The sequence below is a fragment of the Pongo abelii genome, chromosome 3 (assembly GCF_028885655.2).
Source record: "Pongo abelii isolate AG06213 chromosome 3, NHGRI_mPonAbe1-v2.0_pri, whole genome shotgun sequence".
Taxonomy (NCBI): Eukaryota; Metazoa; Chordata; class Mammalia; order Primates; family Hominidae; genus Pongo; species Pongo abelii.
Window position 1 is genome coordinate 38,527,696 of NC_071988.2, and position 26,222 is coordinate 38,553,917.

General features: G+C 39.0%; 1 protein-coding gene across 5 annotated transcripts in view; it reads left to right on the forward strand.

The window, feature by feature from the left end:
* The first annotated feature begins 311 nt into the window (after window positions 1-311).
* The window catches only part of WDR19 (WD repeat domain 19), a 111,659-nt gene continuing 85,748 nt past the window's right edge, over window positions 312-26,222 (forward strand). For 3 of the 5 annotated variants that reach the window (XR_008524139.2, XM_024246284.3, XM_063723801.1), the window contains exons 1-9: window positions 312-418; window positions 3,582-3,673; window positions 4,386-4,451; window positions 7,459-7,584; window positions 12,352-12,467; window positions 17,306-17,421; window positions 21,470-21,550; window positions 22,981-23,093; window positions 23,390-23,563. Coding sequence is in view for 4 of the 5 variants with exons in the window: in XM_024246284.3 (XP_024102052.2) it covers window positions 413-418; window positions 3,582-3,673; window positions 4,386-4,451; window positions 7,459-7,584; window positions 12,352-12,467; window positions 17,306-17,421; window positions 21,470-21,550; window positions 22,981-23,093; window positions 23,390-23,563 (890 nt within the window). In the remaining variant the exon portion in view is untranslated. Of the gene's footprint in view, window positions 419-3,581; window positions 3,674-4,385; window positions 4,452-7,458; window positions 7,585-12,351; window positions 12,468-17,305; window positions 17,422-21,469; window positions 21,551-22,980; window positions 23,094-23,389; window positions 23,564-26,222 lie in introns of those variants that run through there. The other 2 variants (XM_054553441.2, XM_063723802.1) reach the window with 2 other exon arrangements.

A 26,222-nucleotide genomic window follows, 5' to 3' on the forward strand; every position in this document is an offset into this window, starting at 1 on the left:
GTCTTTTTTCCTTCAGCTTCTCGGCGCCCCCTTTGGCCACCACTGACATCTTAGTCATCGCGGTCCAAAATTTACGCACGCGCCTTTGAGAGCTCACAGAGTCCGTCTCTCCCGGACGAAACTCATCCAATCAGAGCCAGCCAGGAAGCCGAGGCCCAGCAAGTCCTCGCGACGCCCAACTTCCCGGGGTTAGCGTCTCTGATGTCATGTGATTCCACCCTCAGCCTCTCGCCCACCCTCGCAGAGGGCGGTGCGCTTGGCCAGGCCCCGCGAGGCACCGCCTTTCAATTAACACTCGCTGATTGGTCGCTGCTCGCGCGGTCTCCTGGGTGACGGGAACGCGGTAGCCTGCTTGGTGGAGACTGGGTGCGCCTGCGTACTTCATAGTTCGCGTAGCGGCTCGAGCCTGGAGATGAAGGTAAATAACTTACAAATCCCCGGGGTGGGGCGGGAAAACGCGGCTACTGGCCCTTGGTCGCTTTTAAAAGAGGATATCTGTCCCTGTCCCTTCTGAGTTCGTTGGAAATGAGGAAGAGAGGGGGTGACCAGAGAGGGCGGGGGCGAAGTTGAAGGGACGAGGGAAAGGAAAGAAAATAGGAGGAGAGGAGAGGGCGGAGAGAGAGGCCTCTCGTTTTGGGGACTACAGACTCCGTAGAAGCGGTGCAGAAAGTGGGAACCCCTCCCTGGCCGAAATGAGCGGACTGGATCTAAAGATACCCCAGCTTCGCACGCGGAAAGAACTGGTCGAGTTAACGCGTTTGGAGGGTCGCGGTGAAGTTGACTGGGTCCGGTGTCACGAGCTACCTCATTTCTTGGGGCTAAGCCTCTGGCAAGCCGCGCAGCTGCCCAGCGCCTTGAAAAGAATAAAAAGCCTCCTAAAGAATAACCTCAAAATGTATTACCTGTGACCAGTCCAATCACCTGCTAGCGAGTGTACATTATTGACGGGAAATCTGCACCCGAACACTCAGGTCTCAACGCTCATGTGCCTCATCCTCTACACGCACGGTTTCTAGGCTTGGGCTTCTTGTTCACCCCACATTCTGATTTATCAGAGCAGTCCCCCCTTGCTCTGCTCTGGCAAAGAAATGGAAGACTTTTTTTTTTTTTTTTTTTTTTTTTTTTTTACAGAGTCTCGCTCTGTTACCCAGGCTGGAGTGCAGTGGCGCAATCTCTGCTCCCTGCAACCTCCACCTCCTGGGTTCAAGCGATTCTCCTGCCTCAGCCTCCCGAGTAGCTGGGACTACAGGCGCGTGCCACCACCACGCCCAGCTAATTTTTTGTATTTTTAATGGAGATGGGGTTTCACCGCGTTAGCCAGGATGCTGTCACTCTCCTGACCTCGTGATCCCCCGACCTTGGGCTCCCAAAGTGCTGGGATTACAGGCGTGAGCCACCGTGCCCGGCCGGAAGGCTCAATTTTAAAATTATTTTAGATGTCCTCATGCTTCTTCGTGGCTATTAGTGTGGAAATTGGAATTGACGGACCAGTAATCATAACTCCCGTTTTTATTTCTAAAGCTCTTTATAATTTATGAAATATTAGAAGTGAAGAGTTATTATTCATGATTTACAGTTGAGAATTTTTTGCTGGAGGCAATTTAAGCGACTTACTTAAAGCCCTACAGCTAATAAGCGACAAACAAAATTTAAATCTTGGTTTTTTGGTTGTGAAACTAGCAGTTTTTCCTCTGCACGGTATGTGGAGCATCTATAGAGCTCCACTGAAGAAAAATAATATGAGATCACAGCTAGAGGCAAGTCAGCCATTGAAGGTAATGAAATTCAAGTTTAAGTACTTCTCACTTGCATGAAGGAGTTCCAGGGTGAAATGGTCACAAAATTGCAAAAGTAAGATGCTTTTAAGTATTCTTTCTTCATGAGTTTCTTTGTGCTCTATAAAACTTTTATGTCCCATGATCATAACCCACCTCTACTTTCAATAGAGGGGAATTTCTTCTTTAGCATGTAAAATGCTCATTGGGACAGGGTGCGGTGGCTCACGCCTGTAATCCCAGCACTTTGGGATGCCGAGGCAGGTGGATCACTTGAGGTCAGGAGTTCGACACCAGCCTGGCCAACATGGTGAAACCCTGTCTCTACCAAAAATATTTTAAAAATTAGCCGGGCGTGGTGGCGTGTGCCTGTAATCCCAGCTATTCGGGAGGCTGAGGCAGGAGAATCGCTTGAACCCAGGAGGTGGAGGTTGCAGTGAGCCAAGATCGCCCCACTGCACTCCAGAGCCTGGGCGACAGAGCAAGATGCTGTCTAAAAAATAAAGTAAAAATAAAAAACCTCATTGCTTTGTGTTTGTTTGGTTAGTTGTTAATTTATTTATTTTGAGACGAAGTCTTGCTCTGTCACCCAGGCTGGAGTGCAGTGGCACTATCTCGGCTCACTGCAACCTCCACCTCCCGGGTTCAAGGGATTCTCGTGCCTCAGCCTCCCAAGTAGATGGGATTACAGGCGCGCGCCACCATGCCCAGCTCATTTTTTGGTATTTTTAGTAGAGAGGAGATTTCGCCATGTTGGCCAGGCGGTGTTTAATTTTGAGCATTGTAAGAGTTTTGTGTTGCCGCACAGACTAAGTCCCGTGTAATAGTATCTAAATTTCATATGCCTAGAAATGGGCATCATTATTTAATCTATAATTTAACCTAATATTGAAATTTAAATTTTTTCACCGAAACTCTATTCCTAAATGTTCTAGATCAACACTGTCTGATATAAATGTACTGTGAGCTAATGTAATTTCATATTTTATTGACCATTAAAATTTTTTAAGAAAACAGGTAAAATTTATTTTAATAATATATTTTATCTTACCCAGTATATCAAAAATGTTATTTCAACATGTAATCAATAAAAAAATTAACAATGAGATAGTTTACATTCTTTTTCCAGTTGTTGAAGTCTGATCTACATTTTATATTTACAGCACAGCTAGGTTGGGATTACTTATATTCCAAGTCCTCAATAGCTACATGTGGTTTGTAGCCTCCATATTGGACATCACGTTTCTTGATTGTTTCAAGGAAAAGAAAGAGTTTTCAGTTGATAACACTATTCACCCAGTAGCCAAGTTAAACACTTAATGATGATGTAAATATAACTAATGAAACTAATAAAAGAAAATAATGTTGAAAGGAGTAAAGACATTTTGTGTTTTTATCATGTTTAAGACAGCAATTTTTGTTCAGTTTAATCACCAGGAATCCGTGCCACAGATAATTAACTGAATTCAGGCTTCAATTATTTCAGTCTTTAACATCTACAAAACACTAGAATTATACATTTTTGTAAAATTAACATTCAGAAACATTAAAAAGCCAAAAAAATTTAAAATAAAAGCTCTTCTATATCTTGAGATCTGTAATTTACCAAGCAGTTGTGTATGTTTAGTTGGTTGGTTGATTTTGTTTTATTTCTTTTGTTGTTAACTTCTAGATAAGCTCTAACATAAACCTCACTATCCTGAATCCTATGAAAACATGGTTCTCATGACCATGTTTTGATGTATTTTCTGATCAACACTTGATTGTTATGTTTTGAAAATATTAAAAATTGTGTTTATTTTTTAGCGTATTTTCTCACTGCTAGAAAAGACTTGGCTTGGCGCACCAATACAGTTTGCCTGGCAAAAAACATCAGGAAACTACCTTGCAGTAACAGGGTAAGAAACTGATGAATGTTTTAAGCAGTGGTTGTATGCCCGTGTAACCACACCATCTACTCAGTAGAAGTTTTTTTTGTTTTTTTTTTTTTAGACGGAGTCTAGCTTTGTTGCCCAGGATGGAGTGCAGTGGCACAATCTCAGCTTGCTGCAACCTCCGCCTCCCAGGTTCAAGTGAACCTGGCCTCAGTAAAAGTTTTTGTCTAACAGTTATATGGTAGGAAAAGGAATATATTCATTTCCATTAACATGAAAGTTCATAGAACCATTTCCCTGGTAATAACTTTTTATACAAATTATGAAACTATCAGGAGAAAACACTGAAATCACTTGGATGGCAGCTTTATATACATAGATAAATGAAAGAAACATTTAGGCCAGGTGCAGTGGCTCATGCCAATAATCCCAACACTTTGGGAGGCCAAGGCAGGCAGATCACTTGAGGCCAGCAGTTTGAGACCAGCCTGGCCAACATGGTGAAACGCCATCTCTACAAAAATACAAAAATTAGCCAGGTGTGGTGGCAGGCATCTGTAATCCCAGCTACTTAGGAGGCTGACGCAGGAGAATCACTTGAACCTGGGAGGTGGAGGTTGCAGTGAGCCAAGATCGCACCACTGCCCTCTAGCCTGGGCAACAGAGGGAGACTCTGTCTCAAAAAAAAAAAAAAAAAAAAAAGTAAATCATATCTTTATGTTCTGATTGCTTTCAGAGCTGATTATATTGTGAAAATCTTTGATCGCCATGGTCAAAAAAGAAGTGAAATTAACTTACCTGGGTAAGTACAGAAGTAGATTTTAAAAAACCTGTCAAGCTTTGTTGCCTAAAAGATAAAAAAATACTGCCTTAAAATTGTAATCAAATAGAATCTTTTGCTTCTTCCATTTGCAAAGGGATTTGTTTTTTTAGCCATAAGTAGTTATGAAATATGTAGAGATATAGCATGAATTAGAGTTTCTATCTATAAACACCCATATACTCACAGAGAAGCCTTACGGCAGAATTGTAAATCAGACCGTGTGAATGAATTAGAGTCCACACGAAAGAATTCTTTTAAATTATAAACAAGTCTTAGTGTTTGTATAGGCAGATAAGATAAACCTGTATCTACTTTAGTTTTCCATCTCTAATAAATTGTTGGAAAATAGTGACTTTCCACATAACTTTGTAAAGGGTGAAGGGTTTATCCATTTTCAGGAAATCATTCTACATTATACTAAGCATAATTGAAGCATTTTTAATGATTCAGTGTAATCACTACCTATATTAGTTATTCTACTGATGGTCTCAGTGGTTATTAAGATGTATAAAGGCTGTGTGTGGTGGCTCATGCCTGTAATCCCAGCACTTTGGGAGCCCGAGGCAGGTGGATCATGAGATCAGGAGATGGAGACCATCCTGGCTAACACAGTCAAACCTCATCTCTACTAAAACTACAAAAAAGTAGCTGGGGGTGGTGGCATGCGCCTGTAGTCCCAGCTACTTGGGAGGCTGAGGCAGGAGAATCGCTTGAACCCGGAAGATGGAGGTTGCAGTGAGCCAAGATTGTGCTACTACTGTACTCCAGCCTGGGTGACAGAACGAGACTCTGTCTCAAAAAAAAAGATGTATAGAGTCCCTCACCTAAACTGACTTATGCTGCTGTGCTTTTAAAATTCATGTTTCTTTCTGTAGTTTATTGACCATTTTTGAAAATCAGGTTTTACTTCTCTTGGTCTCTAACAGCCTTTCCTACCTCCTGCCCTGCCCCACCCACCTAATGCTATCATTTTGGCATTTTCTGTTAACTCTCTTAATTGTGGCTTCTGGTTTCTGTATTCCTGGAAACAGATCAAAGAAGCTATAATTATATGTGAAATGAAAGAAGGCACTCAGTAAAAATTGTCTTGGAGTAAATTGTGTGAGCTTTATTGTGTGATCTGTGTGACATCTATTTCCATTACATAATGGTCTCATTGCTTCTGGATTGTTTTGCTGTATTCATAATAGTGGAATTTGACTGACAGAGGATCCCCAGATAAGGAAAATGCTGTTAAATACACAATCTTTAATTAGCAGATGATTTTTTCAATAATTTGAAAGCTTCCCTCTTCCATACTCCCCAAATCTCTGAATATATTTTAGAAAATGAAGATCCTAAAACATATTTCAACATTTTGAAAAATAAAATAATTGAAGTAATTCCCAACTGTCTTAAATATAAATCAAAGTATGGGTTATTTAATACCCAAGAATGAAAAATAACATCAGAGAAGAAGAGATAAATATTTTTGTTAAGGATTTAAGAAATTGTAAAGTTTTTAATAATACACATTTAGTTATTCAATACCAAGATGAAAAATATATGTAATACCAAGATGAAAAATATATTTAATACCAAGATGAAAAATAACATCAGAGAAGAAAAGGTAAATATTTTTATTAAGGATTTAAGAAATTGTAAAGTTTTTTATAATACACATTTTGGAATAATAGCAAGAATCGTGTTAAATAGACCATTTCCTATTTATAACTATGTTGTTACCTTAATCAAATTACTGTCCTTATTTTCCATCAAGATATAAAATGAAAATAATGACCTGGCACAGGGGCTCACACCTGTAATCCCAGTACTTTAGGAGACTGAGGCAGAGGATCGCTTAAGCCCTGGAATTCGAGGTTATAGTGAACTATAATCATTTGAGCCCAGGAGTGTGAGGTTAGAGCCAAGTATAATTGTACCACTGCACTCCAGCCTGGGCAGCAGAGCCAGACCTTGTCTCAAAAAAAAAAAAAGAAAAGAAAAGAACATTTCTTATTCACCACTTTAGAATTCTATCTTTCCCTTTTTTACAATCCTATATCTACCCAATCACTCAACTTATCTAGCTATAACTTTGCTGCTTTTCTTTTTTTGAAACAGGGTCTCTCTGTGTCTCCCAAGCTGGAGTGCAGTGGCACAAACATGGCTCACTGCAGCCTTGACCTCCCGGGCTCAAGTAATCTTCCCACTTCAGCCTCCTGAGTAGCTGAGTAGCATATGCATGCCACCAGGCCCAGCTCATTTTTTTTTTCTTTTTTTTTTTTTGGTAGAGATGGGACCTTGCCACGTTGCTCAGGCTGGAGTGCAGTGGCGCGATCTTGGCTCACTGCAACCTCTGCCTCCCAGGTTCAAGCGATTCTCCTGCCTCAGCCTCCCAAGTAGCTGGGATTACAGGCATGCACCACCATGCCTAGCTGATTTTTGTATTTTTTAGTAGAGACGGGGTTTCTCCATGTTGGTCAGGCTGGTCCTGAACTCCTGACCTCAGGTGATCCGCCTGCCTCCGCCTCCCAAAGTGCTGGGATTATAGGCGTAAGCCACTGCGCCCAGCCACTTTGTTTCTTATCAATACCTTCTTTTCCTCTCTATCAATCTAAAATAATCTTTCAAAAGTTGATCATACAAATTATGTCTCGATTCCAGATGTGATTCATTTGTAAAGGTGCGTGGTGAGTTTGTTTTATCAAAAGGCAGGGTTCTTTATAGGATTTAAGAAAATCTGCTAACTTAAGTATAATTATATTTAATGTAGTATATGAAAATGGTATTAAAAGTAAAATTTTAAATTTTACCATCCCCTCAACCACAGCAAAAAATTGAAGTTAATATTACCCATGCAGTGAATAATGAGTTGTATTTCTCACTTTAGAGAGTTTATTATCTGTTCAAAATAGATTGAATAATCTTGTTATAGACAAAAATCACAAATAGTGATTTTACTTTAAAAAAATGTGTAGTGATATTTTGCTCTCTTTTTTAAAAGTAACTGTGTTGCCATGGATTGGGATAAAGATGGAGACGTCCTAGCAGTGATTGCTGAGAAATCTAGCTGCATTTATCTTTGGGATGCCAACACAAATAAGACCAGCCAGTTAGACAATGGCATGAGGTAAGATAACTTTTTAATTTTTTAAAGCTTCACTTAGAAACATAAATATTTGTAGGTTTGGTGCTAACAATTCTTTACTACTTTCATTTTAAAGATTCCTCAATGAGTTATTTTCTTAGAAAAGGATTATTTTAATTATTGTTACCCAATTAGAATGAAATTGTTATAACTGTGAAATATAAATAGCTTCTTAAAAAGTTGCTTTCAGTGGAACAGACTAAGAAGTGCAGAGATGAGACAAAATATATATGGGAAAATCCAGAGATGGGCTTGACCATAGGCATGGCTGGATCTAGGAGTTATAATGGTGCAGTCAAGACTTTTTCTCCATCTCTCAGCTCCTCTTTTCTCTATATTGACTTCATTCTAAATCAGATTCTCACCCACGACTACTGGTAGCTATCAGTGTTTATCATTCTTCACAGCAAGTCATGCCAGAGAAAAGAGCATGTGCCTTGACATCACCAGAGCCCATTCAGTTCCTCAAAAGGTCTCTGAGTGGAGTAGGCAGGGCCATGGATTGGTACTCCCACCAAGCGAAAGGAAGGGCGAAAGGCAGGGCAGTTCCCAAATGGAAAAAATCGTGGGCAGATAGAATAAATGACAGATATCTGCTAAAATAGAAAGCAATTTCCGATATGGAAAAGAAAAACTTGTCAGCATTTCCAACTAAAACTTTGCCATTTTGACCTTGGACAAGTTGCTTAACCCCTCTCCAAGCCTCAATTTCTTCGTCTGTATGACATGGGTATAACATGCTTCATGGCTTCATGTACCCCTCATGTGGGGAGGAAGAGATCATATACATGCTATGAGACCAGACCATAAGTTTTCAAGTTATTTACTAAGGAATAACTGAACCCAGAGAAAGCAAGGCAGTCACGTAGCGCAGGACCAGATAAAACCTAGTGAGTGCAGTGCCTTTGACCCTCCAAAGTGACTGTTGAGGCAAGTAGCTGCAGAAGATACTGTCTACCAATGTAAAGTCTTCCTGAGTCTAAGAACCTTCATTTCTTGCTCTGTCCTCTTACACTTTGGGTTTATTTCACTTTTCAGAAAGATTTTATATACTCTCTGTGCTTCCATTCAAGGGAATGTTTAATAAACTTCAAGTACTGGTTCTTGAGCCAAATTCAGCAACAGTAAGGCCATGTTCTCACTCAGAGAAAAGTGCATAATTAATCCCCTGGTGTTTCTAACTGGTCTATCTCTGCCTCCAGCTCTGTATCTTCCCACAGTGTCTGTTTCTCCACATCATCTCAGGATTGTTGTGATGTTTAAATATATGTCATGGCCAGGCATAAAATTAAGACCCAAGTAAATGGTAGATGTTATCGTAATTGTCATTAAAATAAAATTAAGGTTGCTTTACTGTTGATGTTTATATTTAATGTCTAAAGGACTTTTGTATATACAAAAGCATACCCACTATTGTTTGTTCTTTATTCAAAGGCCAATCTGTTACACTAGCTAGTTATTAAACAAAACTTTGAATATCAATTTTTCTTAAGTGTTTTTATTTAAGAAGGTCCTGTTGTACATGCCACCTTGCTTCCTCTGGGTTAAGTTATTCCTTAGTAAATAAATGCTGTTAAGCAATTTAGGTTTTATAAAATTTATCTGAAGTGAGTCTTTTGAGCACTTCAGACACCTTAAATAGTACCCAAAACCTATCCAAATGTAATTATCACAAAACTTACTGTGGTGCCACTTAACTAAAAATATATTAATTCGATGAGCTGAATTAATTTATTTTTGCTATATATGCATTTATACTCTTTTGGGATTATAGCAGTTTTACTCTGCTCCTGCCTAGGCCTAACAGAAGTAGTTATTTAATTATGTAACTGGGATATAGCCATTTTTTTCCAGAGAAAACCCTATATGTGACATCTGCTTCATCAACCAATTCATTCTTGGATGGATCACAGAACATGGTTGCTTCTCCCAAGGCAATTTGGACCTGAGTACTAGGTATCCTACTCAGTGTCTTTTTAAATTGACCTTCAGTTGTCGTATTAGTAAAATTCTTTTAAGCCCATGCCTTATACATAGGTTGCAATTTTTTGTAACCTGTACATTTCCCTAGGATAATATATTCTTTAAATTTTGCTTGGCCAGAGATACATGTGATTGTTATATGTTGTCCTGATCCAATGGCATTATTGGAAATTTACGTATGCTTTAGTATCATATTGTAATTTGCAAGGGTTTCTACAGGCCTTATCTCCTAAGAGAAGAGGGATGGAGTCTGTTCAGTTAGCTCTTCTTTTGAGGACATTTGATTACTTGATCTTCTTAGAACACGTTATTTAACACTTTCTTTCTAGTTGGTTGTTGTGTAACTGTCAGTGCTGATGAACTATTGAATGGACTAATGTTGTATTTATCTTATTATATATGATCACTGTTGCTGATCAGATCTTGTTCTTGTTATACAGTTCTTTTCTCTGATACTATTTTTAGCTCATGCAAAATTATTTTTATTCATATTTTCTTTGAAGGAGTTTCCAAGACAGGATTAACTGTGTAAGAGATTTCTTACAGGTAATGCCTATGAGGGAACATAGAGAGGTTAGGAGAAGAGATTGGAAGAGCTGTCAGACCTCAGTGCATGTCTGACCCTTATAAATGAGAGAGGGAAAGAAGTAAGGTTGGGAAGAAGCATCTTAAATTGTAAAATTGTAGCACAGTTTTGTTTTGTTTTTTTTTTTTTGGAATAGAGTCTCCCTCTGTTGCCCAGGCTGGAGTGCGGTGGCACGATCTTGGCTCACTGCAACCTCCGCCTCCCGGGTCAAAGTGATTCTTCTGGCTCAGCCTCCCAAGTAGCTGGGTGCCCACCACCATGCCCAGCTAAATTTTGTATTTTTAGTAGAGATGGGGTTTCACCATCTTGGCCAGGCTGGTCTCGAACTCCTGACCTCAGATGATCTGCCCACCTGAGCCTCCCAAAGTGCTGGGATTATAGGCATGAGCCGCCGTGCCCAGCCCATTAAATTGTAGCAAGGTTCTAATTAAGAAAGTTCAGCTAGGTCTGTGGGGAGTCTTTGGGCAAAAGTTACCTGTCAAAGGAGTTCTGCCCAGGAATGGGCCCAGCAGTTATCCCTCCCTCACTCAGTCATTGTCTGGGAGCAGCCCATGAGAAAGCACAGCCCAGCTCATTGAGGTGATGGATTCCAAAGCCTAGCAGCTGGGGCTCATGGGCAGTTACACTTTCTGCAGACAGACGGAAATCTGAGAGGCACATTATTGCGGCTACGGCATTTATTTTAAAAAAGGAAAAAAGATTAAAATGCATATTTATCTTTTGCAAAATAGATACTTAATAGAAGAACCTAGCAGCCTGGTATGTTACTACTCTCTTACTTGCTAAAATTAATTCTTTTTCTTTTCTTTTTTTTGAGACAGAGTCTCGCTGTGTCACCCAGGTTGGAGTGCAGTGGCACAATCTTGGCTCACTGCAACCTCCGCCTCCTGGGTTCAAGCGATTCTTCTGCCTAAGCCTCCTGAGTAGCTGAGACTACAGGTGCATGCCACCTCACCCAGCTAATTTTTGTATTTTTAGTAGAGATGGGTTCACCATATTGGCCAGGCTGGTCTCGAACTCCTGACCTTGTGATCCGTCCACCTCGGCCTCCCAAAGTGCTGGGATTACAGGTGTGAGTCACCATGCCCAGCCTAAAATTAATTTTTTAACTAAGCATTTTATTATATGCTTCTATTATTACAACTAATTTTTCCACATACTTTAAATTTTTTTTTCTCTTCCAAGTAACATCGTGATTTTACGACCTTTCACAAACTCAACTTGTATCAAATAAGTATGTAATTTTTAATCCTCAAATTCTCTTAATTTAGCCAGAGGAAACCTCTTTAAACTTACTCTTTTGTCCTTTTATCACTGCCTTCAACATTCTTGGAAGCAGTGCTGCTTTCTGAAAACCATACCATGGTCTGTCAGCGGTGCTCAAAGTTTAGCTGCATCAGGATACCCTGGAGGGCTTATGAAAACACAGGTAGCTGGGTGCCACTTTCAGAGTTGCTCGGTCAGTATGTCTGGGCTGGGATCTGAGAACTGGCATTTCTCACAAGTTCCCAGATGATGCTGCTGGTTCTGATTTCAAATTTTGAGAACCACTGTTCTTGACTCATTGTGATTTCTTTTCTCAATATATGGAAAGAGGTACTCTCCAAGAAGTTCTGCTTCCCCTTAGTAGGGAATTATATAACACTTCAACCTCATGAATCCTAGAATGATGTCAGAACTGGTGGTGGGCAAAAGTGTTTTCTACCTACTTTTGAGCTACTCTTAGTAGTGACAGAGCTGGAAAAAATACATCATTTTTAAAGTCACAAATTCCCAATGATTTTTACCATTTAATGTTATTGGGTACCACTTTTTTAAAGTATGAGGTTTCACCATCCATTAATATTTTTGTAATCACATTTAGAGCTAAAACTATCATTAATAGACAAATTAATAAATATCTCATCATAGGTCATCTCATGAATTTTGAGGTTCCATCATAACTGAATTGAAGTCTACATTCATTATACTTTTGTATTTTGAGTCTAGCTGACACTAAGATCATCCTATAGCATCTCCAAAATATCTTTAGCATTTAGTCTTTGTCCTAAAGCATTAAGTTGTATTTTGTACTTTGGCTTCTAAGTAGATGTTAAAATTATCCATGGAGCACTTTTTTAAAGGACTGTTTAGAGATTATGATCGTGAATTGTTTAGTAATTTATATCTTAATGTTACAGGGATCAAATGTCTTTCCTTCTTTGGTCAAAAGTTGGAAGTTTCCTGGCTGTTGGAACTGTTAAAGGAAATTTGCTTATTTATAATCGTCAGACATCTCGAAAGATTCCTGTCCTTGGTAGGTGATAGCTGGAAACACTGCTAAATATTTGAGATGCTCTACCTCAATGTAAATTCTGCCGCCTCGGGTTTCCCTGATCTTGCAAGGGAAGTTTTGCAGTACGAACCCCCTCCCCATGTCCCCCGCAAGTCCTACATTTAGCTAAACATAAAGATCCCTCTTCACTGCTAAGAACTTGCCAGGGTACATAAAATAGATTGAGTTAAAGTCAGGCTGTGCCTTTCGCATCAGGACATTAACAGCATGGCTTCCATTTGTCCTTTCTCACCCAGACTGTACCTCTGGACGAGGAATAGCTCATACACATATGAACACATTTTGATAATATGTGCTATTTTTGTATTAATTTTAGTTAATTTAGTTGTATTGTAATATGAGGTAATTTTAGTCCACATAGTAGGTAGATTAAAACATCTACTGCTTGGGTCCGTGGTGGCTCTCGCCTGTAATCCCAGCACTTTGGGAGGCCAAGGTGGGTGGATCACAAGGTCAGGAGTTCAAGACCAGCCTGGCCAAGATGGTGAAACCCCGTCTCTACTAAAAATACAAAAAATTAGCCGGGCACAATGGCAACCGCCTGTAATCCCAGCTTCTCAGGAGGCTGAGGCAGGAGAATCACTTGAACTCGGAGGGTGGATGTTGCAGTGACCAGAGATCGTGCCACTGCACTCCAGCCTGGGCGACAGAGTGAGACTTCATCTCAAAAAAAAAAACAAAACAAAAAAAAACAACAACAAAAAAAACGTTTACTGCTTGGATAGAAGCAAGATTTCTAATTCTGACCCCTCACCTTCTCCAAATCCTAGTTAAATCTAGATGTGGACTATGAGTTTCATTTGCCTCAGGATATGCAGCCAGAGGGTGTTTTTATGTCCCTCCTTGTTTGACCTTCTTGTTTCGGCTCTTTGATTCCCCCAACCTCTGGTCACTTGGCATCTGCCCTCTGAATAGCCAAGAAGAAACATCTATTTTTGTCAATTATTGTAACATCATTGTGGTAAATGGTAGAACCTAGTGGGCTTAATTGCATCCAGGTGGCCAGGAAAAGTATAACTTACTGCTAATAAAGGAATTACACTCTGGAGATAGTGGCACCTACAGATAGTTGAGAAAGTGCCCTTCCATTCAAGACGATCATTTCAGATTATTTTTACGTATATGTATCTCTTTAATGTTAACATTAATTTTGGGTGCTATAGCTAAACATTAGTGTCATTGAACTATTTGAAAAGTTAAACTAAAATTTTTTAAGTTACAAATATCAACTTTAAATTAGTTTGTCTATTAACTGGTATTATTGGTGTTAAGACTAACTTGATTTCTGAGCACTGGAAGCAAAAGGGCTTTGAGGTATATAAGGAGGAGGAGGAAGAAGAGATTTTCTTCTCTCTTTCTTGGGTATAGAAAGATGTCTTTGGCATCTTCCTACTTGTCTTTGTATAGTCTTTTCCCCTTCCTAATGCCTATTTCTTTGGATACCCGGTTCCATTTAACACCCAAGTCCCTTAATCTATGATTAGCAAAATCTCTATAGCCCCAGTCTCTTCTCTGAACAGTTCCTTCACTTTTGTGCTCTGGTCTCCTGATATGAAATACTGTCTATATCCTGAAAACTCCCAAATTTATATCTTTTCCACACTGTAGACTCATACCTCCAACTGCTTACTCAACATCTTCAATGAGGTGTCTAGTATACACTTCAAATTTAGTATCTCCAAAACCTTCTTAACTCACAGCTTTTCCTTCCACCATTGTTGACATTCCATTCTTCCAAATTGTTAGGCCAACGTTTAGGGCCATCCTTGGCTCTTGTCTTTCTCATACTCTCCATATCTAATTTGTCAGAAAATCTTATAGACTCAACCTCCAAATATCTCCAGAATCCAGCCTGTCTCACCATCTCTACTGCTGCCACCATGGTGTGGTCTCAAACATTTTCTACCTTAATTTCTGCAGTCTCCTCTTTACTGGCCTCTCCCCTTCAACTCTTGCCCCACTCTAGAATCTTCTCAACCCAGAGGCCAGAATGAGCCCTCTGCTCAGAACTCTTCAATGGTTTCCATCTCACCCAGAATCAAAGCGAAAGGCCTTAAAATGGCCAGAACAAATTTTCCATAATCTGGCCTTCACAACCTCTCTGACTTCATCTCATGTTCTTCCCTCCTCATTTGTCTGCTCCAACCACGTTGTCCTTGCTGAGCCTCTAACACACCAGGCAAACTCCTGCCTCGGGGTCTACTCACTTAAACCATTCATTTAATACCTGCTTTCTACATAGGTACTGTATTAGATTCTATGAGGGTACGAAGAATAAAATGAATGTGGTCTCTGCTCTCAGTAACAGCTAAAATAGCTGACACTTTGATAGCATTTCATATGTACCTTGCACTTTGGTCAGTGCTTTAATTCAGTTGATCCTCAACCCTATGAGAGGTCCTACTATTATTCCCAATTTATGGATGAAGTGAGTAAGGAATAGAAAGGTTGGCTGGGCATGGTGGCTCATCCCTGTAATTCTAGCATTTTGGAAGGCCGAGGCAGGCGGGTCACTTGAGGTCAGGAGTTCGAAATCAGCCTGGCCAACATGGTGAAACCCCATCTCTACAAAAAATACAAAAAAATTAACCAGGTGTGGTAGTGGGCTCCTGTAATCCCAGCTATTTGGGAGGCTGAGGCAGGAGAACTGCTTGAACCCAGGAGGCAGAAGCTGCAGTGAGCTGAGAAGATTACGCCACTGCACTCCAGCCTGGGAAACAGAGCAAGACCCCATCTCAAAAAAAAAAAAAAAGACAGAAAAGGAAAAGAAAGGTTAAGTAACTTACGCAAGGTTTTTTCAGTAGGTAGTGGAGCTAAGATTCAAAGCTAGGCAGTCTGGCTCCAGAATCTATACACTTAACTATTCCTCTCATTAGTAGAATTACCCTTGGGACTCTTGAGGATTTATCTATCCCAAGACCTTCAGGAATGCCCATAGTGTCAAGTGTGTGATTTCCCTGAAAAAAAAAAAATATATAGTTTTTGCACTGACTGGAAAGCTCAATGAAAAAGCTTCCCAATAGTTAGTGGCTATCTGATATTACTCATTAGCATAGTTACACAGTTCTTAACACAAGTCTTACTGGGGTGCATTCAAACAGGTACATCAGTATTATTATAAATTATTATGTATCTTTTAGTTGTTACTGTTTTTGTTTTTCTAAGAGATAAGGTCTTGCTCTGTCACCCAGGCCAGAGTGCAGTGGTGGGATTACGGCTCACTGCAGCCTCAATCTCCTAGGCTCAAGCGATCCTCCCACCTCAGCTTCCCGAGTAGCTAGGACTACAGGCGTGTGCCACCAGACTTGGCTAATTTTTTTTCTTTAATTTTTGTAGAGATGAAGTCTCACTATATTGCCTAGGCTGGTCTTGAACTCCTGGGCTCATGCAATCCTCCCACCTCAGCTTCCCAAAGTGCTGGGATTATAGGCATGAGCTACTGTGCCTGGCCTCTTTTAGTAATATATGAACAGTTAAACTGCGAATGTTAACTCTGCTTATGTCAAAGGTATACCACACCATGAAGCTGAATATAAGTAAAGTTAACTTCACTGCTCTGGAATTTACTTCTCTTAAGACATTAGCGGCCGGGCGTGGTGGCTCACGCCTGTAATCCCAGCACTTTGGGAGGCCGAGGCGGGCGGATCACAAGGTCAGGAGATCGAGACCATCCTGGCTAACATGGTGAAACCCCGTCTCTACTAAAACTACAAAAAAAAAATTAGCTGGGCGTGGTGGCAGACACCTGTAGTCCCCGCTACTGGGGAGGCTGAGGCAGGAGAATGGCGTGTACCCGGGAGGCAGAGCTTGCAGTGAGCCAAGATCGTGCCACTGCACTCTAGCCTGGGCGACAGAGCGAGACTCCGTCTCAAAAAAAAAAGACATTAACTTTGGAGCCAGGCATGGTGGCTCGCGCCTGTAATCCCAGCACTCTGGGAGGCCAAGACGGGTGCATCACTTGAGCTCAGGAGTTGGAGACCAACTTGAGCAACAAAGTGAAACCACATCTCTACAAAAAATACAAAAATGGCCAGGTGCAGTGGCTCACGCCTGTAATCCCAGCACTTCGGGAGGCCAAGGCAGGTGGATCACCTGAGGTCAGGAGTTCAAGACCAGCCTGGCCAACATGGTGAAACCTTGTCTCTACTAAAAATATAAAAATCAGTTGTGTGTGGTGGCACGCCTGTAGTCCCAGCTACTTGGGAGGCTGAGGCAGAAGAATTGCTTGAACCTGGGAGGCAAATGTTGCAATGAGCCAAGATCACGCCACTGTACTCCAGCCTGGGCAAGAGAGTGAGACTCTGTCTCAATAAAAAAAAAAAAAAAAAGAATTAGCTGGGTGTGGTGGCATGTGCCTATAGTCCCAGCTACTTGGGACCTGAGTTGGGAGGATGGCTTGAGCCTGGGAAGCAGAGGTTGCAGTGAGCTGAGATCACACCACTGTACTCTAGCCTGGATGACAGAGCCAGAACCTGTCTCAAAAAAGAAGAAAAGACATTATCTTTGCAGGTTGGTTATATGATAAACGAAGAAATCTTGTCAAGGAGCAGAATATCTTTTTACATTAGGGCCCCTGTGCTTATATCCAGATAAAAATTTGGAAAACAGTAATGCCTTTATATGCCATTATTTTGATACCTTGGTAATAAACTGTTTTAAATAAGGTTGCTTAGACATTAACTGCTTTGAGGAAATTCTAAATTCTTGTCTGTTTAATCTCTTGGTATATTCAGATTGGCATCACAGATTTTTTTCTTTGAGAAGTCCACATGTCTGTATAAAAATCATCTCTTTTTCAGGAAAACATACTAAGAGAATCACTTGTGGATGTTGGAATGCAGAAAATCTGCTTGCTTTAGGTGGTGAAGATAAAATGATCACAGTTAGTAATCAGGAAGGTGACACAATAAGACAGGTAATACAGTAACGTCTCTTTGGTCTGATATATTCAAGCTTTCCCCCCAAATAAACAGTTTGTCTATCAAACTAATCTATACAATGTTTAAAAATCTATATGTGAGGTATATATGTGTGTGTGTGTGTATGTATACACAATAACTTCAAAAACCTTTCTATTTATGTGTCAGAACATTTTTCTTTGATATGAATATGTTATCCAAATATCCTCCTTTGTATATTTCCCTTTGGTATTAACATGGATTATCAGCTCTGTGGTTCTAGTCAGACAGTGTATTTGTGAAATAACTCTTATTTTATATATGTATATTTATAATACAAATGTTAATAACTGGTAGATCTTGAACTCAGAGTCAAATCTGCCTGATTCTAAAGCCCATACCTTTAACTGATAAATTTCTTCTAAACTAATCCTAATGGAATTTAATTTTAAGATTCAATTTTTCTACTATTCACATTTCTCAAGATTGATTAGCTCTTTCAGAGGCTCCCTCCTTATGGGAATTTGTATCGCCGGTAGCTACATAATGTGACCAATGGGAAAATTTCACTTTGGACTACTGCTTATGATTTAGTATTGCTAGAGCAATATTGACTAACACATTCTTTGAATACCTGCTAGGCACATGGCACTGTGCTATATACTATAGAAAGAATATGAAATATGGCTCTGTATTAGCCAATCTATTGCTGCATAACAAATTAACCTCAAAATGTAGAAGCTTAAAACAACACTTACTATTTCATGCTTTTCTGGATGAGGAATTTAGATGCAGCTTATCTGCGTGTCTCTGCCTTAAAGTCTCTACAAGGCTGCAATCGTGTTGTCCGACGGGGCTGCAGTTTCATGTGAAGGCTCAATAGGGAGAAAATCTGCCTCCAAGCTCACTCACATGGGTGTTGACAGGGTTTAGTTCCTTACAGATTGTTAGATTCAGGGCTTCAGTTTCTCTCTAGCTATTCACTGGAAGCCTTCCTCACTTCCTTGCCACATGGATCTCTCCATAGAGTGCCTCACAACACAGCAGCTGGCGAGAGAGTGAGAGCAGCCATTCAAGACTGAAGCTGCATCTCTTTATAACCTAGTCACAGAATCACTTTTGCCATATTTTGTTCTTTAGAAGTGAACTACAAGGTATAGCTCACAAGAAGCAGGGCAGGGATGGGGACCACACAGGCATAAAACCAGAAAGTGGGGATCATTGTGGGCCATCTTAGAGGCTGCTGATCATAGGGCCCCACTGTTAAGAAGACATTACTAATATTATAAAACACACACGGCCTTATTGATTAATTGTCACATTTTGTGGTACAGCTTACCTGTCCTACAACATTTGGGAGATAGAGGAGATCAATGAAAGTTTGCTTGTGAGTCTCTCAACGATAGAAGGCTGTCTGAATCAGTCAGGGTACAGACTAAACTATTGGGACAGAGAGACCTAAAACTTCAGGGGATGTAAGAATATGATAGTGTGGGTCAGGGCAGGGGGTTTCCTCTCTCTCTTTCTCATGTAACAGAGAGACAAAGTCACCTATGTACCTCTGCTTCACTAAATTATACAGTCTCAGGGTCCTTCCATCTTATTGTTCTGCCATTTTCTAGAGTATTGTACCCTGATCTGCATGATTGAAGCTAGTGTACCAGGATCACATCTGCATTTCAGCTCCAGGGAAAGGACAAAGAGAAGAAATAGAGTGTAAGAAATTTGTAAAGGACTTGATCTGGAAGATGCATTTATTATTTCCCTTCATATCATATGACTAGAACCTAGTCATGTGGCCAAATCTACCTGCTCCCAGGAAAGCTGCAATTTTAGTCCAGCTAGATGACTATGTACCTTGCTAAAACTTATTTTAGTAGATAGTGCAAAACATTTACTCATTCAGTACAAGCAGAACAGCAAGGAAAAACTACAGCTTGTTCCTGGGTTGTTCAAGCCTGTACTAACTGAAGATGTAGGTTTTGATTGGGAATTTTTAGAAAATAGGGCTGAAGAAGAAAGTCGATTCCTGTATCTGTTTTAATCATTCTATTTTCAATTCCCTTTAGAAATAGAATGGTAGATATGGTATAAATGCTACAACTCCCCTCTCTTGTGTCCATATCAGACATTACCAATAGATAGTGGATTTTTTTCCCTCCACTGAATCAAAATATGGCCTTAGAATATTTTTTCCGTATAGCATTCCAGGAAGTCACTACAATTCAGCCATTATTTATGTACAAGATAACTGTTTTTCATTTCTAATCCTTAAGAAGTCTGCTTCCAAAATTAGACATACTACTTAAGCTGTCATGTAGTAAGCAAAATATATATTATAAGTGTTGCTTTGTTTGGTGTTTTTTCTTAATTGTTTTAACTTTGGCGTTCTGAAGATCACTATGGTATTACTTGTATGGATTTATTTTTATTTATCCTGCTCAGGATTTGTCTTGCTTCCTGAATCTGAAGATTGTTATCCTTTGTCAATTCAGGAAAATTCATAGTCATTATCTCTTTGAATATTACTTCTTGCCCTTTCTATTCTGTTTTTCAGGAGCGTCTGTTAGATAGCTGTTGGACCTTCTTATGTCTCTTAATGTCTCCTCTTCATAGTTTTATCTTTTTATCACTCTGCAACCTTTTGGATGATTTCCTCATATTAGTTCACATATTCTTGCTTCAAATTTGTCTAATCATCTGTCTATACATTGAGTTTTTTTTATTTTAATGACTCATTTTTAGAAAGTACTTTGTAGTTCTTTTAAAAATCCACTTGAAATACATGAATAGACAGTTCACACAAAAATATATAAAAAATGGCTCTCATACATATGAAAAAAATTTCAAAGTTACTCATAATTAAATAACTACAAATTAAAGCCACACTGAAATACCATTTTTCACCTATCAGGGTGGCAAAATTATATAAAATATGACAACATATTCTGTTGGTGAAACTGTAGATCAAGTTAGTATGTCCCTTCTGGAGGAAAATTTGGAAATAGCTAACAAAACTACATCTGTACGTACTTTTTGACCTAACAATACCATTTCTAGGGTTCTACCCTTCAGATACACCTCCTATAATATGAAAGTACGTATGCACTTAAAAAAAAAACTGCCTGAACTTAAAAAATTCTTTTCTCATGAGTTCTTTTAGAGCTTTAGTCATTTTTAAAATATTTATTTTATAATTTCTCTCTCTGCTAATTCTGTTACTTTTATATCTGCTAACTCCTTCTCTTGATGCATTGTTTCTTTACGAGTTTTGCAATTTTGAATTATGAGCTCATCTTTAGCAAGGTTTATGTGTGGAAATTTTTTAAAACCTTGGTAGAGGTTCTGGGTTAGTTTTTTCCAAAACTGCAGGGATAGTATGAGCCTGGATCCTTCCATATTTTATGTTAATTTCTCATCTTGGGAGATCTCAAACGACCCAACATACACATTTGAACCTCAGACTATAATGAGGATAGGAAGGGAGGTCTTTAATTAAATCCTTTTTCCTTTTTCTTTTTCTTTCTTTCTTTCTTTTTTTTTTTTTTTTTTTGAGACAGGGTGTTGCTCTGAAGTGCAGTGGCATGATCATAGCTCACTGCAGCCTCAAACTCCTGGGCTCAAGCAATCCTCCCACCTCAGCCTCCCAAAGCACTGAGATTACAGATATGAGCCACTGCGCCCATCCTTTAATTAAATTATTGAAATGAACTTTGTTTTGTCTGACTCAACACTCAGGCCAAAACAAATGGGTTTCCTTATTGTCTCCCATAACTAGCTGCTCTGGATAGCTGCAGCATCAGTTTCTGCACACACTCTGGTTTTAGTGTGATCTTTGCTGATGGTCCCTGTAAATTTCCCTTTTCTTCTTTCAAGCTTATTTATCTATTTAATAAGATATATTTTCTGTTTCATCTAGAATTTCTAGATATTTGTAACAGTAGGATTTTCAGGTTCTTAGTCCAACATTAGTCAGGAATGAAAACAAGTTATCCATTCTATTAATATTCAGAATGAATTTAAATATTGGGTTTGTTCATAGTGATGATGTTTTTACTCCTTTAGACACAAGTGAGATCAGAGCCTAGCAACATGCAGTTTTCCTTGATGAAGATGGATGACCGAACCTCTGCTGCTGAAAGCATGGTAAGAATTCTAATCAAATCCATGTGCAAATCATTTGGGTAATTTTGTGGAATGTATAATTTACTTTTCTTGGATGACTAAAATAGTGATAAATAAATTAGGTCCATTGACTGTATTTTAAGCCAAGGTAGAGCTAGGTCTTTTAGTCCCTAAAAGTTGTTGTAATTGCTACTGACTACCTGGCATTACAGCAAATGAGGACAGCTTTCTGTTACAATTGGTGTTGCTCTTTTCATTCTTGTGATAGCAAAAACATTAGGGGTACCTTGCAGAACAGAAGTATTAATTCATATATTATTTTTAAAATTTTTACTCTATGAGATGTGGTTAGCAGACCTCTTGAAGTTGTAGGCTTGTTTTTTGTTGTTTTTTTTGAGACAGAGTTTTGCTCTTTTTATCCAGGCTGGAGTGCAGTGGTGCGATCTCAGCTCACCGCAACCTCCGCCTCCTAGGTTCAAGCGATTCTCCTGCCTCAGCCTCCCGAGTAGCTGTGATTACAGGCATGTGCCACCACACCCAGCTAATTTGTATTTGTAGTAGAGATGGGGTTTCTCCATGTTGGTCAGGCTGGTCTCAAACTCCTGGCCTCAGGTGATCCGCCTCCCTCAGCCTCCCAAAGTGCTGGGATTACAGGCGTGAGCCACCGCACCCGGCCAAAGTTGTAGCTTTTGGTTAATACTTAGATGCATTTTGCCTGCCACGTCTTAACATTCTGAAATCAGGATGATTTTCACAATCAATATGAATATATTTAATAAAGTAGTAGTTCTTTATTTCCTAAAAACCTATTAAATTGATAGTGACTTACAATCAAGAACATCTTATTATCAAGGAAATATATAATAATGAGCCCAAATAAGTAATGTACTCTTTTTTCTCCCCAACATAATTACATCCTCCACTGGGAATTACACTTAAGAATTTACTTGCATGAGTAGCAAAGAGACACTAGTTTAGCCAACACTGACCTGCAGGTGATGGAACCAATGATGATATAAAAGCCAAGCTGGATTATCCACAGGAATGTGGACCTATAATCCCAAATGGCTCAAGAGCAGAACAGCCTCTTAGAGTGGAAGAGTCTTTATAATCTAAATATGAATTCATTTGCAGTGGAGCTGTCAGACTTACAATCCTGTATTGTGCAGTACTCTAATGAAAGGTATAGAAAATTTAAATGGACACTCCACAAAGGAATTGTAGTATATTTCAAAGGGTATATTGAAGATGTGTAAAACCAAAGACCCTTACCAGTTTATATATTAGTAAATACATTTTTTAGTCATATTATTGTACCAGTTACAGCATTTAGCACATCTAAATTGGGCTTATTATTTTCACAAATTAGGTTCAGCTGTTGGATTTGCTTAATGGTCTTTTCATGAAGTACTAAGTAACTCATTTCACAATCTCCTAATCTTTTCTGGCAGATAAGTGTGGTGCTTGGGAAGAAAACTTTGTTTCTTTTTAATCTGAATGAACCAGATAACCCAGCTGATCTTGAATTTCAGCAGGACTTTGGCAACATTGTCTGCTATAATTGGTATGTCTGCTATAACTGGTATGTACAAAAAGCTCATTACAGAAGGACATCTGTAGATTTTTCCTTACTAATTGTATTCAATTTTTGTTTGTAACATTCAATTCTATACGTAACATTTTCTGATTCATGGTCTGTGATTTAGTATGCAGAACTACCTAGTAAATTATCTGACACAAAGTAGGCCCTTGATAAATTGTAGTCTATGATTCCTTAATTTTAAGGTACTTGCTAATTTACCATGTTGCTACTGATAGCTAATCTCCTTGTTTACCATATTGTTGCCTTTGTTGCTATAGGTATGGTGATGGCCGCATCATGATTGGTTTTTCATGTGGACATTTTGTGGTCATTTCTACTCATACTGGAGAGCTTGGTCAAGAGATATTTCAGGCTCGTAACCATAAAGATAATCTAACCAGCATTGCAGTATCACAGACTCTTAACAAAGTTGCTACATGTGGAGATAACTGGTAAGTTATTTTCACATATTTTTAGGAAAGTTTATATAGTAAATACTTCAGTGAATCAGCCAAACTTTGTTAGCTAATATGAATCTGGCAATCATGTTTACAATTTAAAATGTCTAAGACTACTTTACTCCTGATTTTAATATTCAGGGCAAAAATATAAAACAAAGTATAGTTGAAAATCAATCTTAAAAATAAAATAGGTAGTTCTGGGTAACATGGAGCAAGCACACTCCACCTCATGTCTCCCACTGAGTACAGCTATAAAACGTGAACAGAATGCATGGAGCAGATATTTAAGGACTCTGAAAAGTAAATAGTAGCAGGTAGATTATGGAAAAGAAGACAGAATTTGAAGTGCCAACTAACCAGTGGTGAGTCTCCCATTTGTCCTCTGCTGTCTCACAGCCAGGACTCGAGGAAGTCTGAAACCTAGAAGTAGGCACCAAAGCACAGAGAGGACTTTAAGGAAGCTCTCTGGTTCTGGCTTAAGTTGCAGGAAAGAGAACTTATAATGCTCAAAGGCAGTTGGGGAAATCCCCTGGTTTTCTTTTTCTTTTTTTATTCTTTGTTCTCTAATGCTCCAGCCACCAAGCAGTCTCCCCATGGCAGTGGCAGCAAGAACAGTGGCACCAAGGACCCACAGGCACCTAAAACTCTGATGGAGGATAATCTTCTCTCCAATTAGAGGCTGTGGCTTCAAGAAGATAGGGCAAACCACTATTGCCTATTTTTCTCTCTGTCTTCCCTTGGTCACAAGTGCTCATACAGTGTGGGAATTATGTGGTAGAACAGAGTAACTAGAGATCAAGCATTAATAGAGGACCAAAATTAGGAGCCCTAGGGACTAGAAAGTACTAGATTGATCACAGAGAGGAAGGAACTCAGGAAAGCAACCCTGTAAAGATATTTATGAACTCCTGGGTTCATCCTTAAGTGCATATGTATAGACTTATCCTAAACATATACCAAATACCCTGTGAACTGAACTAAGACATCGATCATAGCCGAGGTCTTATACTAGCCACTGAGTGGGCCATAGAGGGACATATCTGAATACCACTGCAAAGGCGTTGAAAATAGAACTGACATTGAAACCATAAGCCACAGAAGGCTCCTTGAAACTTGTGGCCTGAACCCAGCCAGGTTGATGGCCTGCTGAAACAAAAATATTAACCTTCTCCATGAGATTTAGATTAGACACAATCTCATAATTTCACCATGTCCAGACTATAACCCCAAATTACTTGACATATGAAGAATTAGGAAAATTTTAACTTGCTCGGGAAATAACAATAAAAAAACACCAATGCCAAGATGATGCAGATAGCAAATATAGAAATGCTCCAAGAGGTAAGGGCTAATGCTCTTGAAACAAATGGAAAGCTAGAAAGTCTCAGAAAAGAAATAGAACCAGTAAAGAAGAACCAAATGGAAATTTTAGAACTATAAAATGCAATAAATTTGATAGACTTAATAGCAAATGGAGAAAATAGTCAGTGAACTTGAAGAGAGATCATTAGAAAATATCCAATCTGAACATGGAAGAAAAAAATGAAACAAAATTATTTGTCCCAGAGACCTATTAGACAGTAACAAAAGGTCTAGTATTTGTGTCTTCGGAATCCCAAAAATAATGGCTGAAACTTTATGACAAAAGACATAAACCTGCATATTGTAGAAGCTCAGCAAGTCCCCAAAAGGATAAACCAGAAGAAATCTAGGGCTATTCACATCATGATCAAACTGTTGAAAAATAAAGACAAAGAAAAAATCTTGAAAGCAGCCGGAGAGCAACATTTTGAATGACAGTGGATTTTCTCACCATAAAGCATTGAGGCTAGAAGGAAATGCCACAATATTCTTAAAGTGCTAAAATAAAAGCATTGTCAACTGAAATTCTTTATCCAGTGACAATGTATGTCAGTAAATGAAAGTGAAATAAAAGCACTTTTAGATGAAGGAAAATGAAGAGACTATCTTGCTCTCTAAAAGAACTGCTGAAGGAAGTTCTTCAGATAGAAGAGAACTGAGAACAGAAGGAAATTTGGGACATTAAGAATGAAGGAAGAGCAACAGAAATGGTAAATATCCGGGTAAATATAATAGACATTTTTCTTTTGAGATCTTTAACATATATGTGATGGTTTAAAACAAAAATTATAATATTGCTCAGTAGGGTGTTTAATGCATGAAAATGCAATATATAAGACAACTATACTATAAAGGGGAGAGAGGCTAAAAGCTTTTGTATGCGATAAGACTTCTACATTCCACTTGAAATGGCAAAATATTGATTCTAAGTAGACTATGAAAACTTAAATATGTATATTATAATCTAGAGCAACCTCTAAGAAAACTATTCAAAGAAATATACAAAAGCACAATAGATAAATTAAAATGGAATACTAAAAAATGTTCAAATCTAAACAAAGGAAAGAAACAGGAATAAAAACAAATAAAAGACAGAGGGAACAAATAGAAAGCAAATAATAAAGCAGTAGACTTCAATTCAAACATGTCAACACATTAAATGTAAGTGAAAAACGTATTAGACATAGACTATTAGAGTGGAATTTTTTTTTTTTTTTTGAGATAGAGTCTCACTCTGTTGCCCAGGCTGGAGTGCAGTGGCATGATCTTGGCTCACTGCAACCTCCGC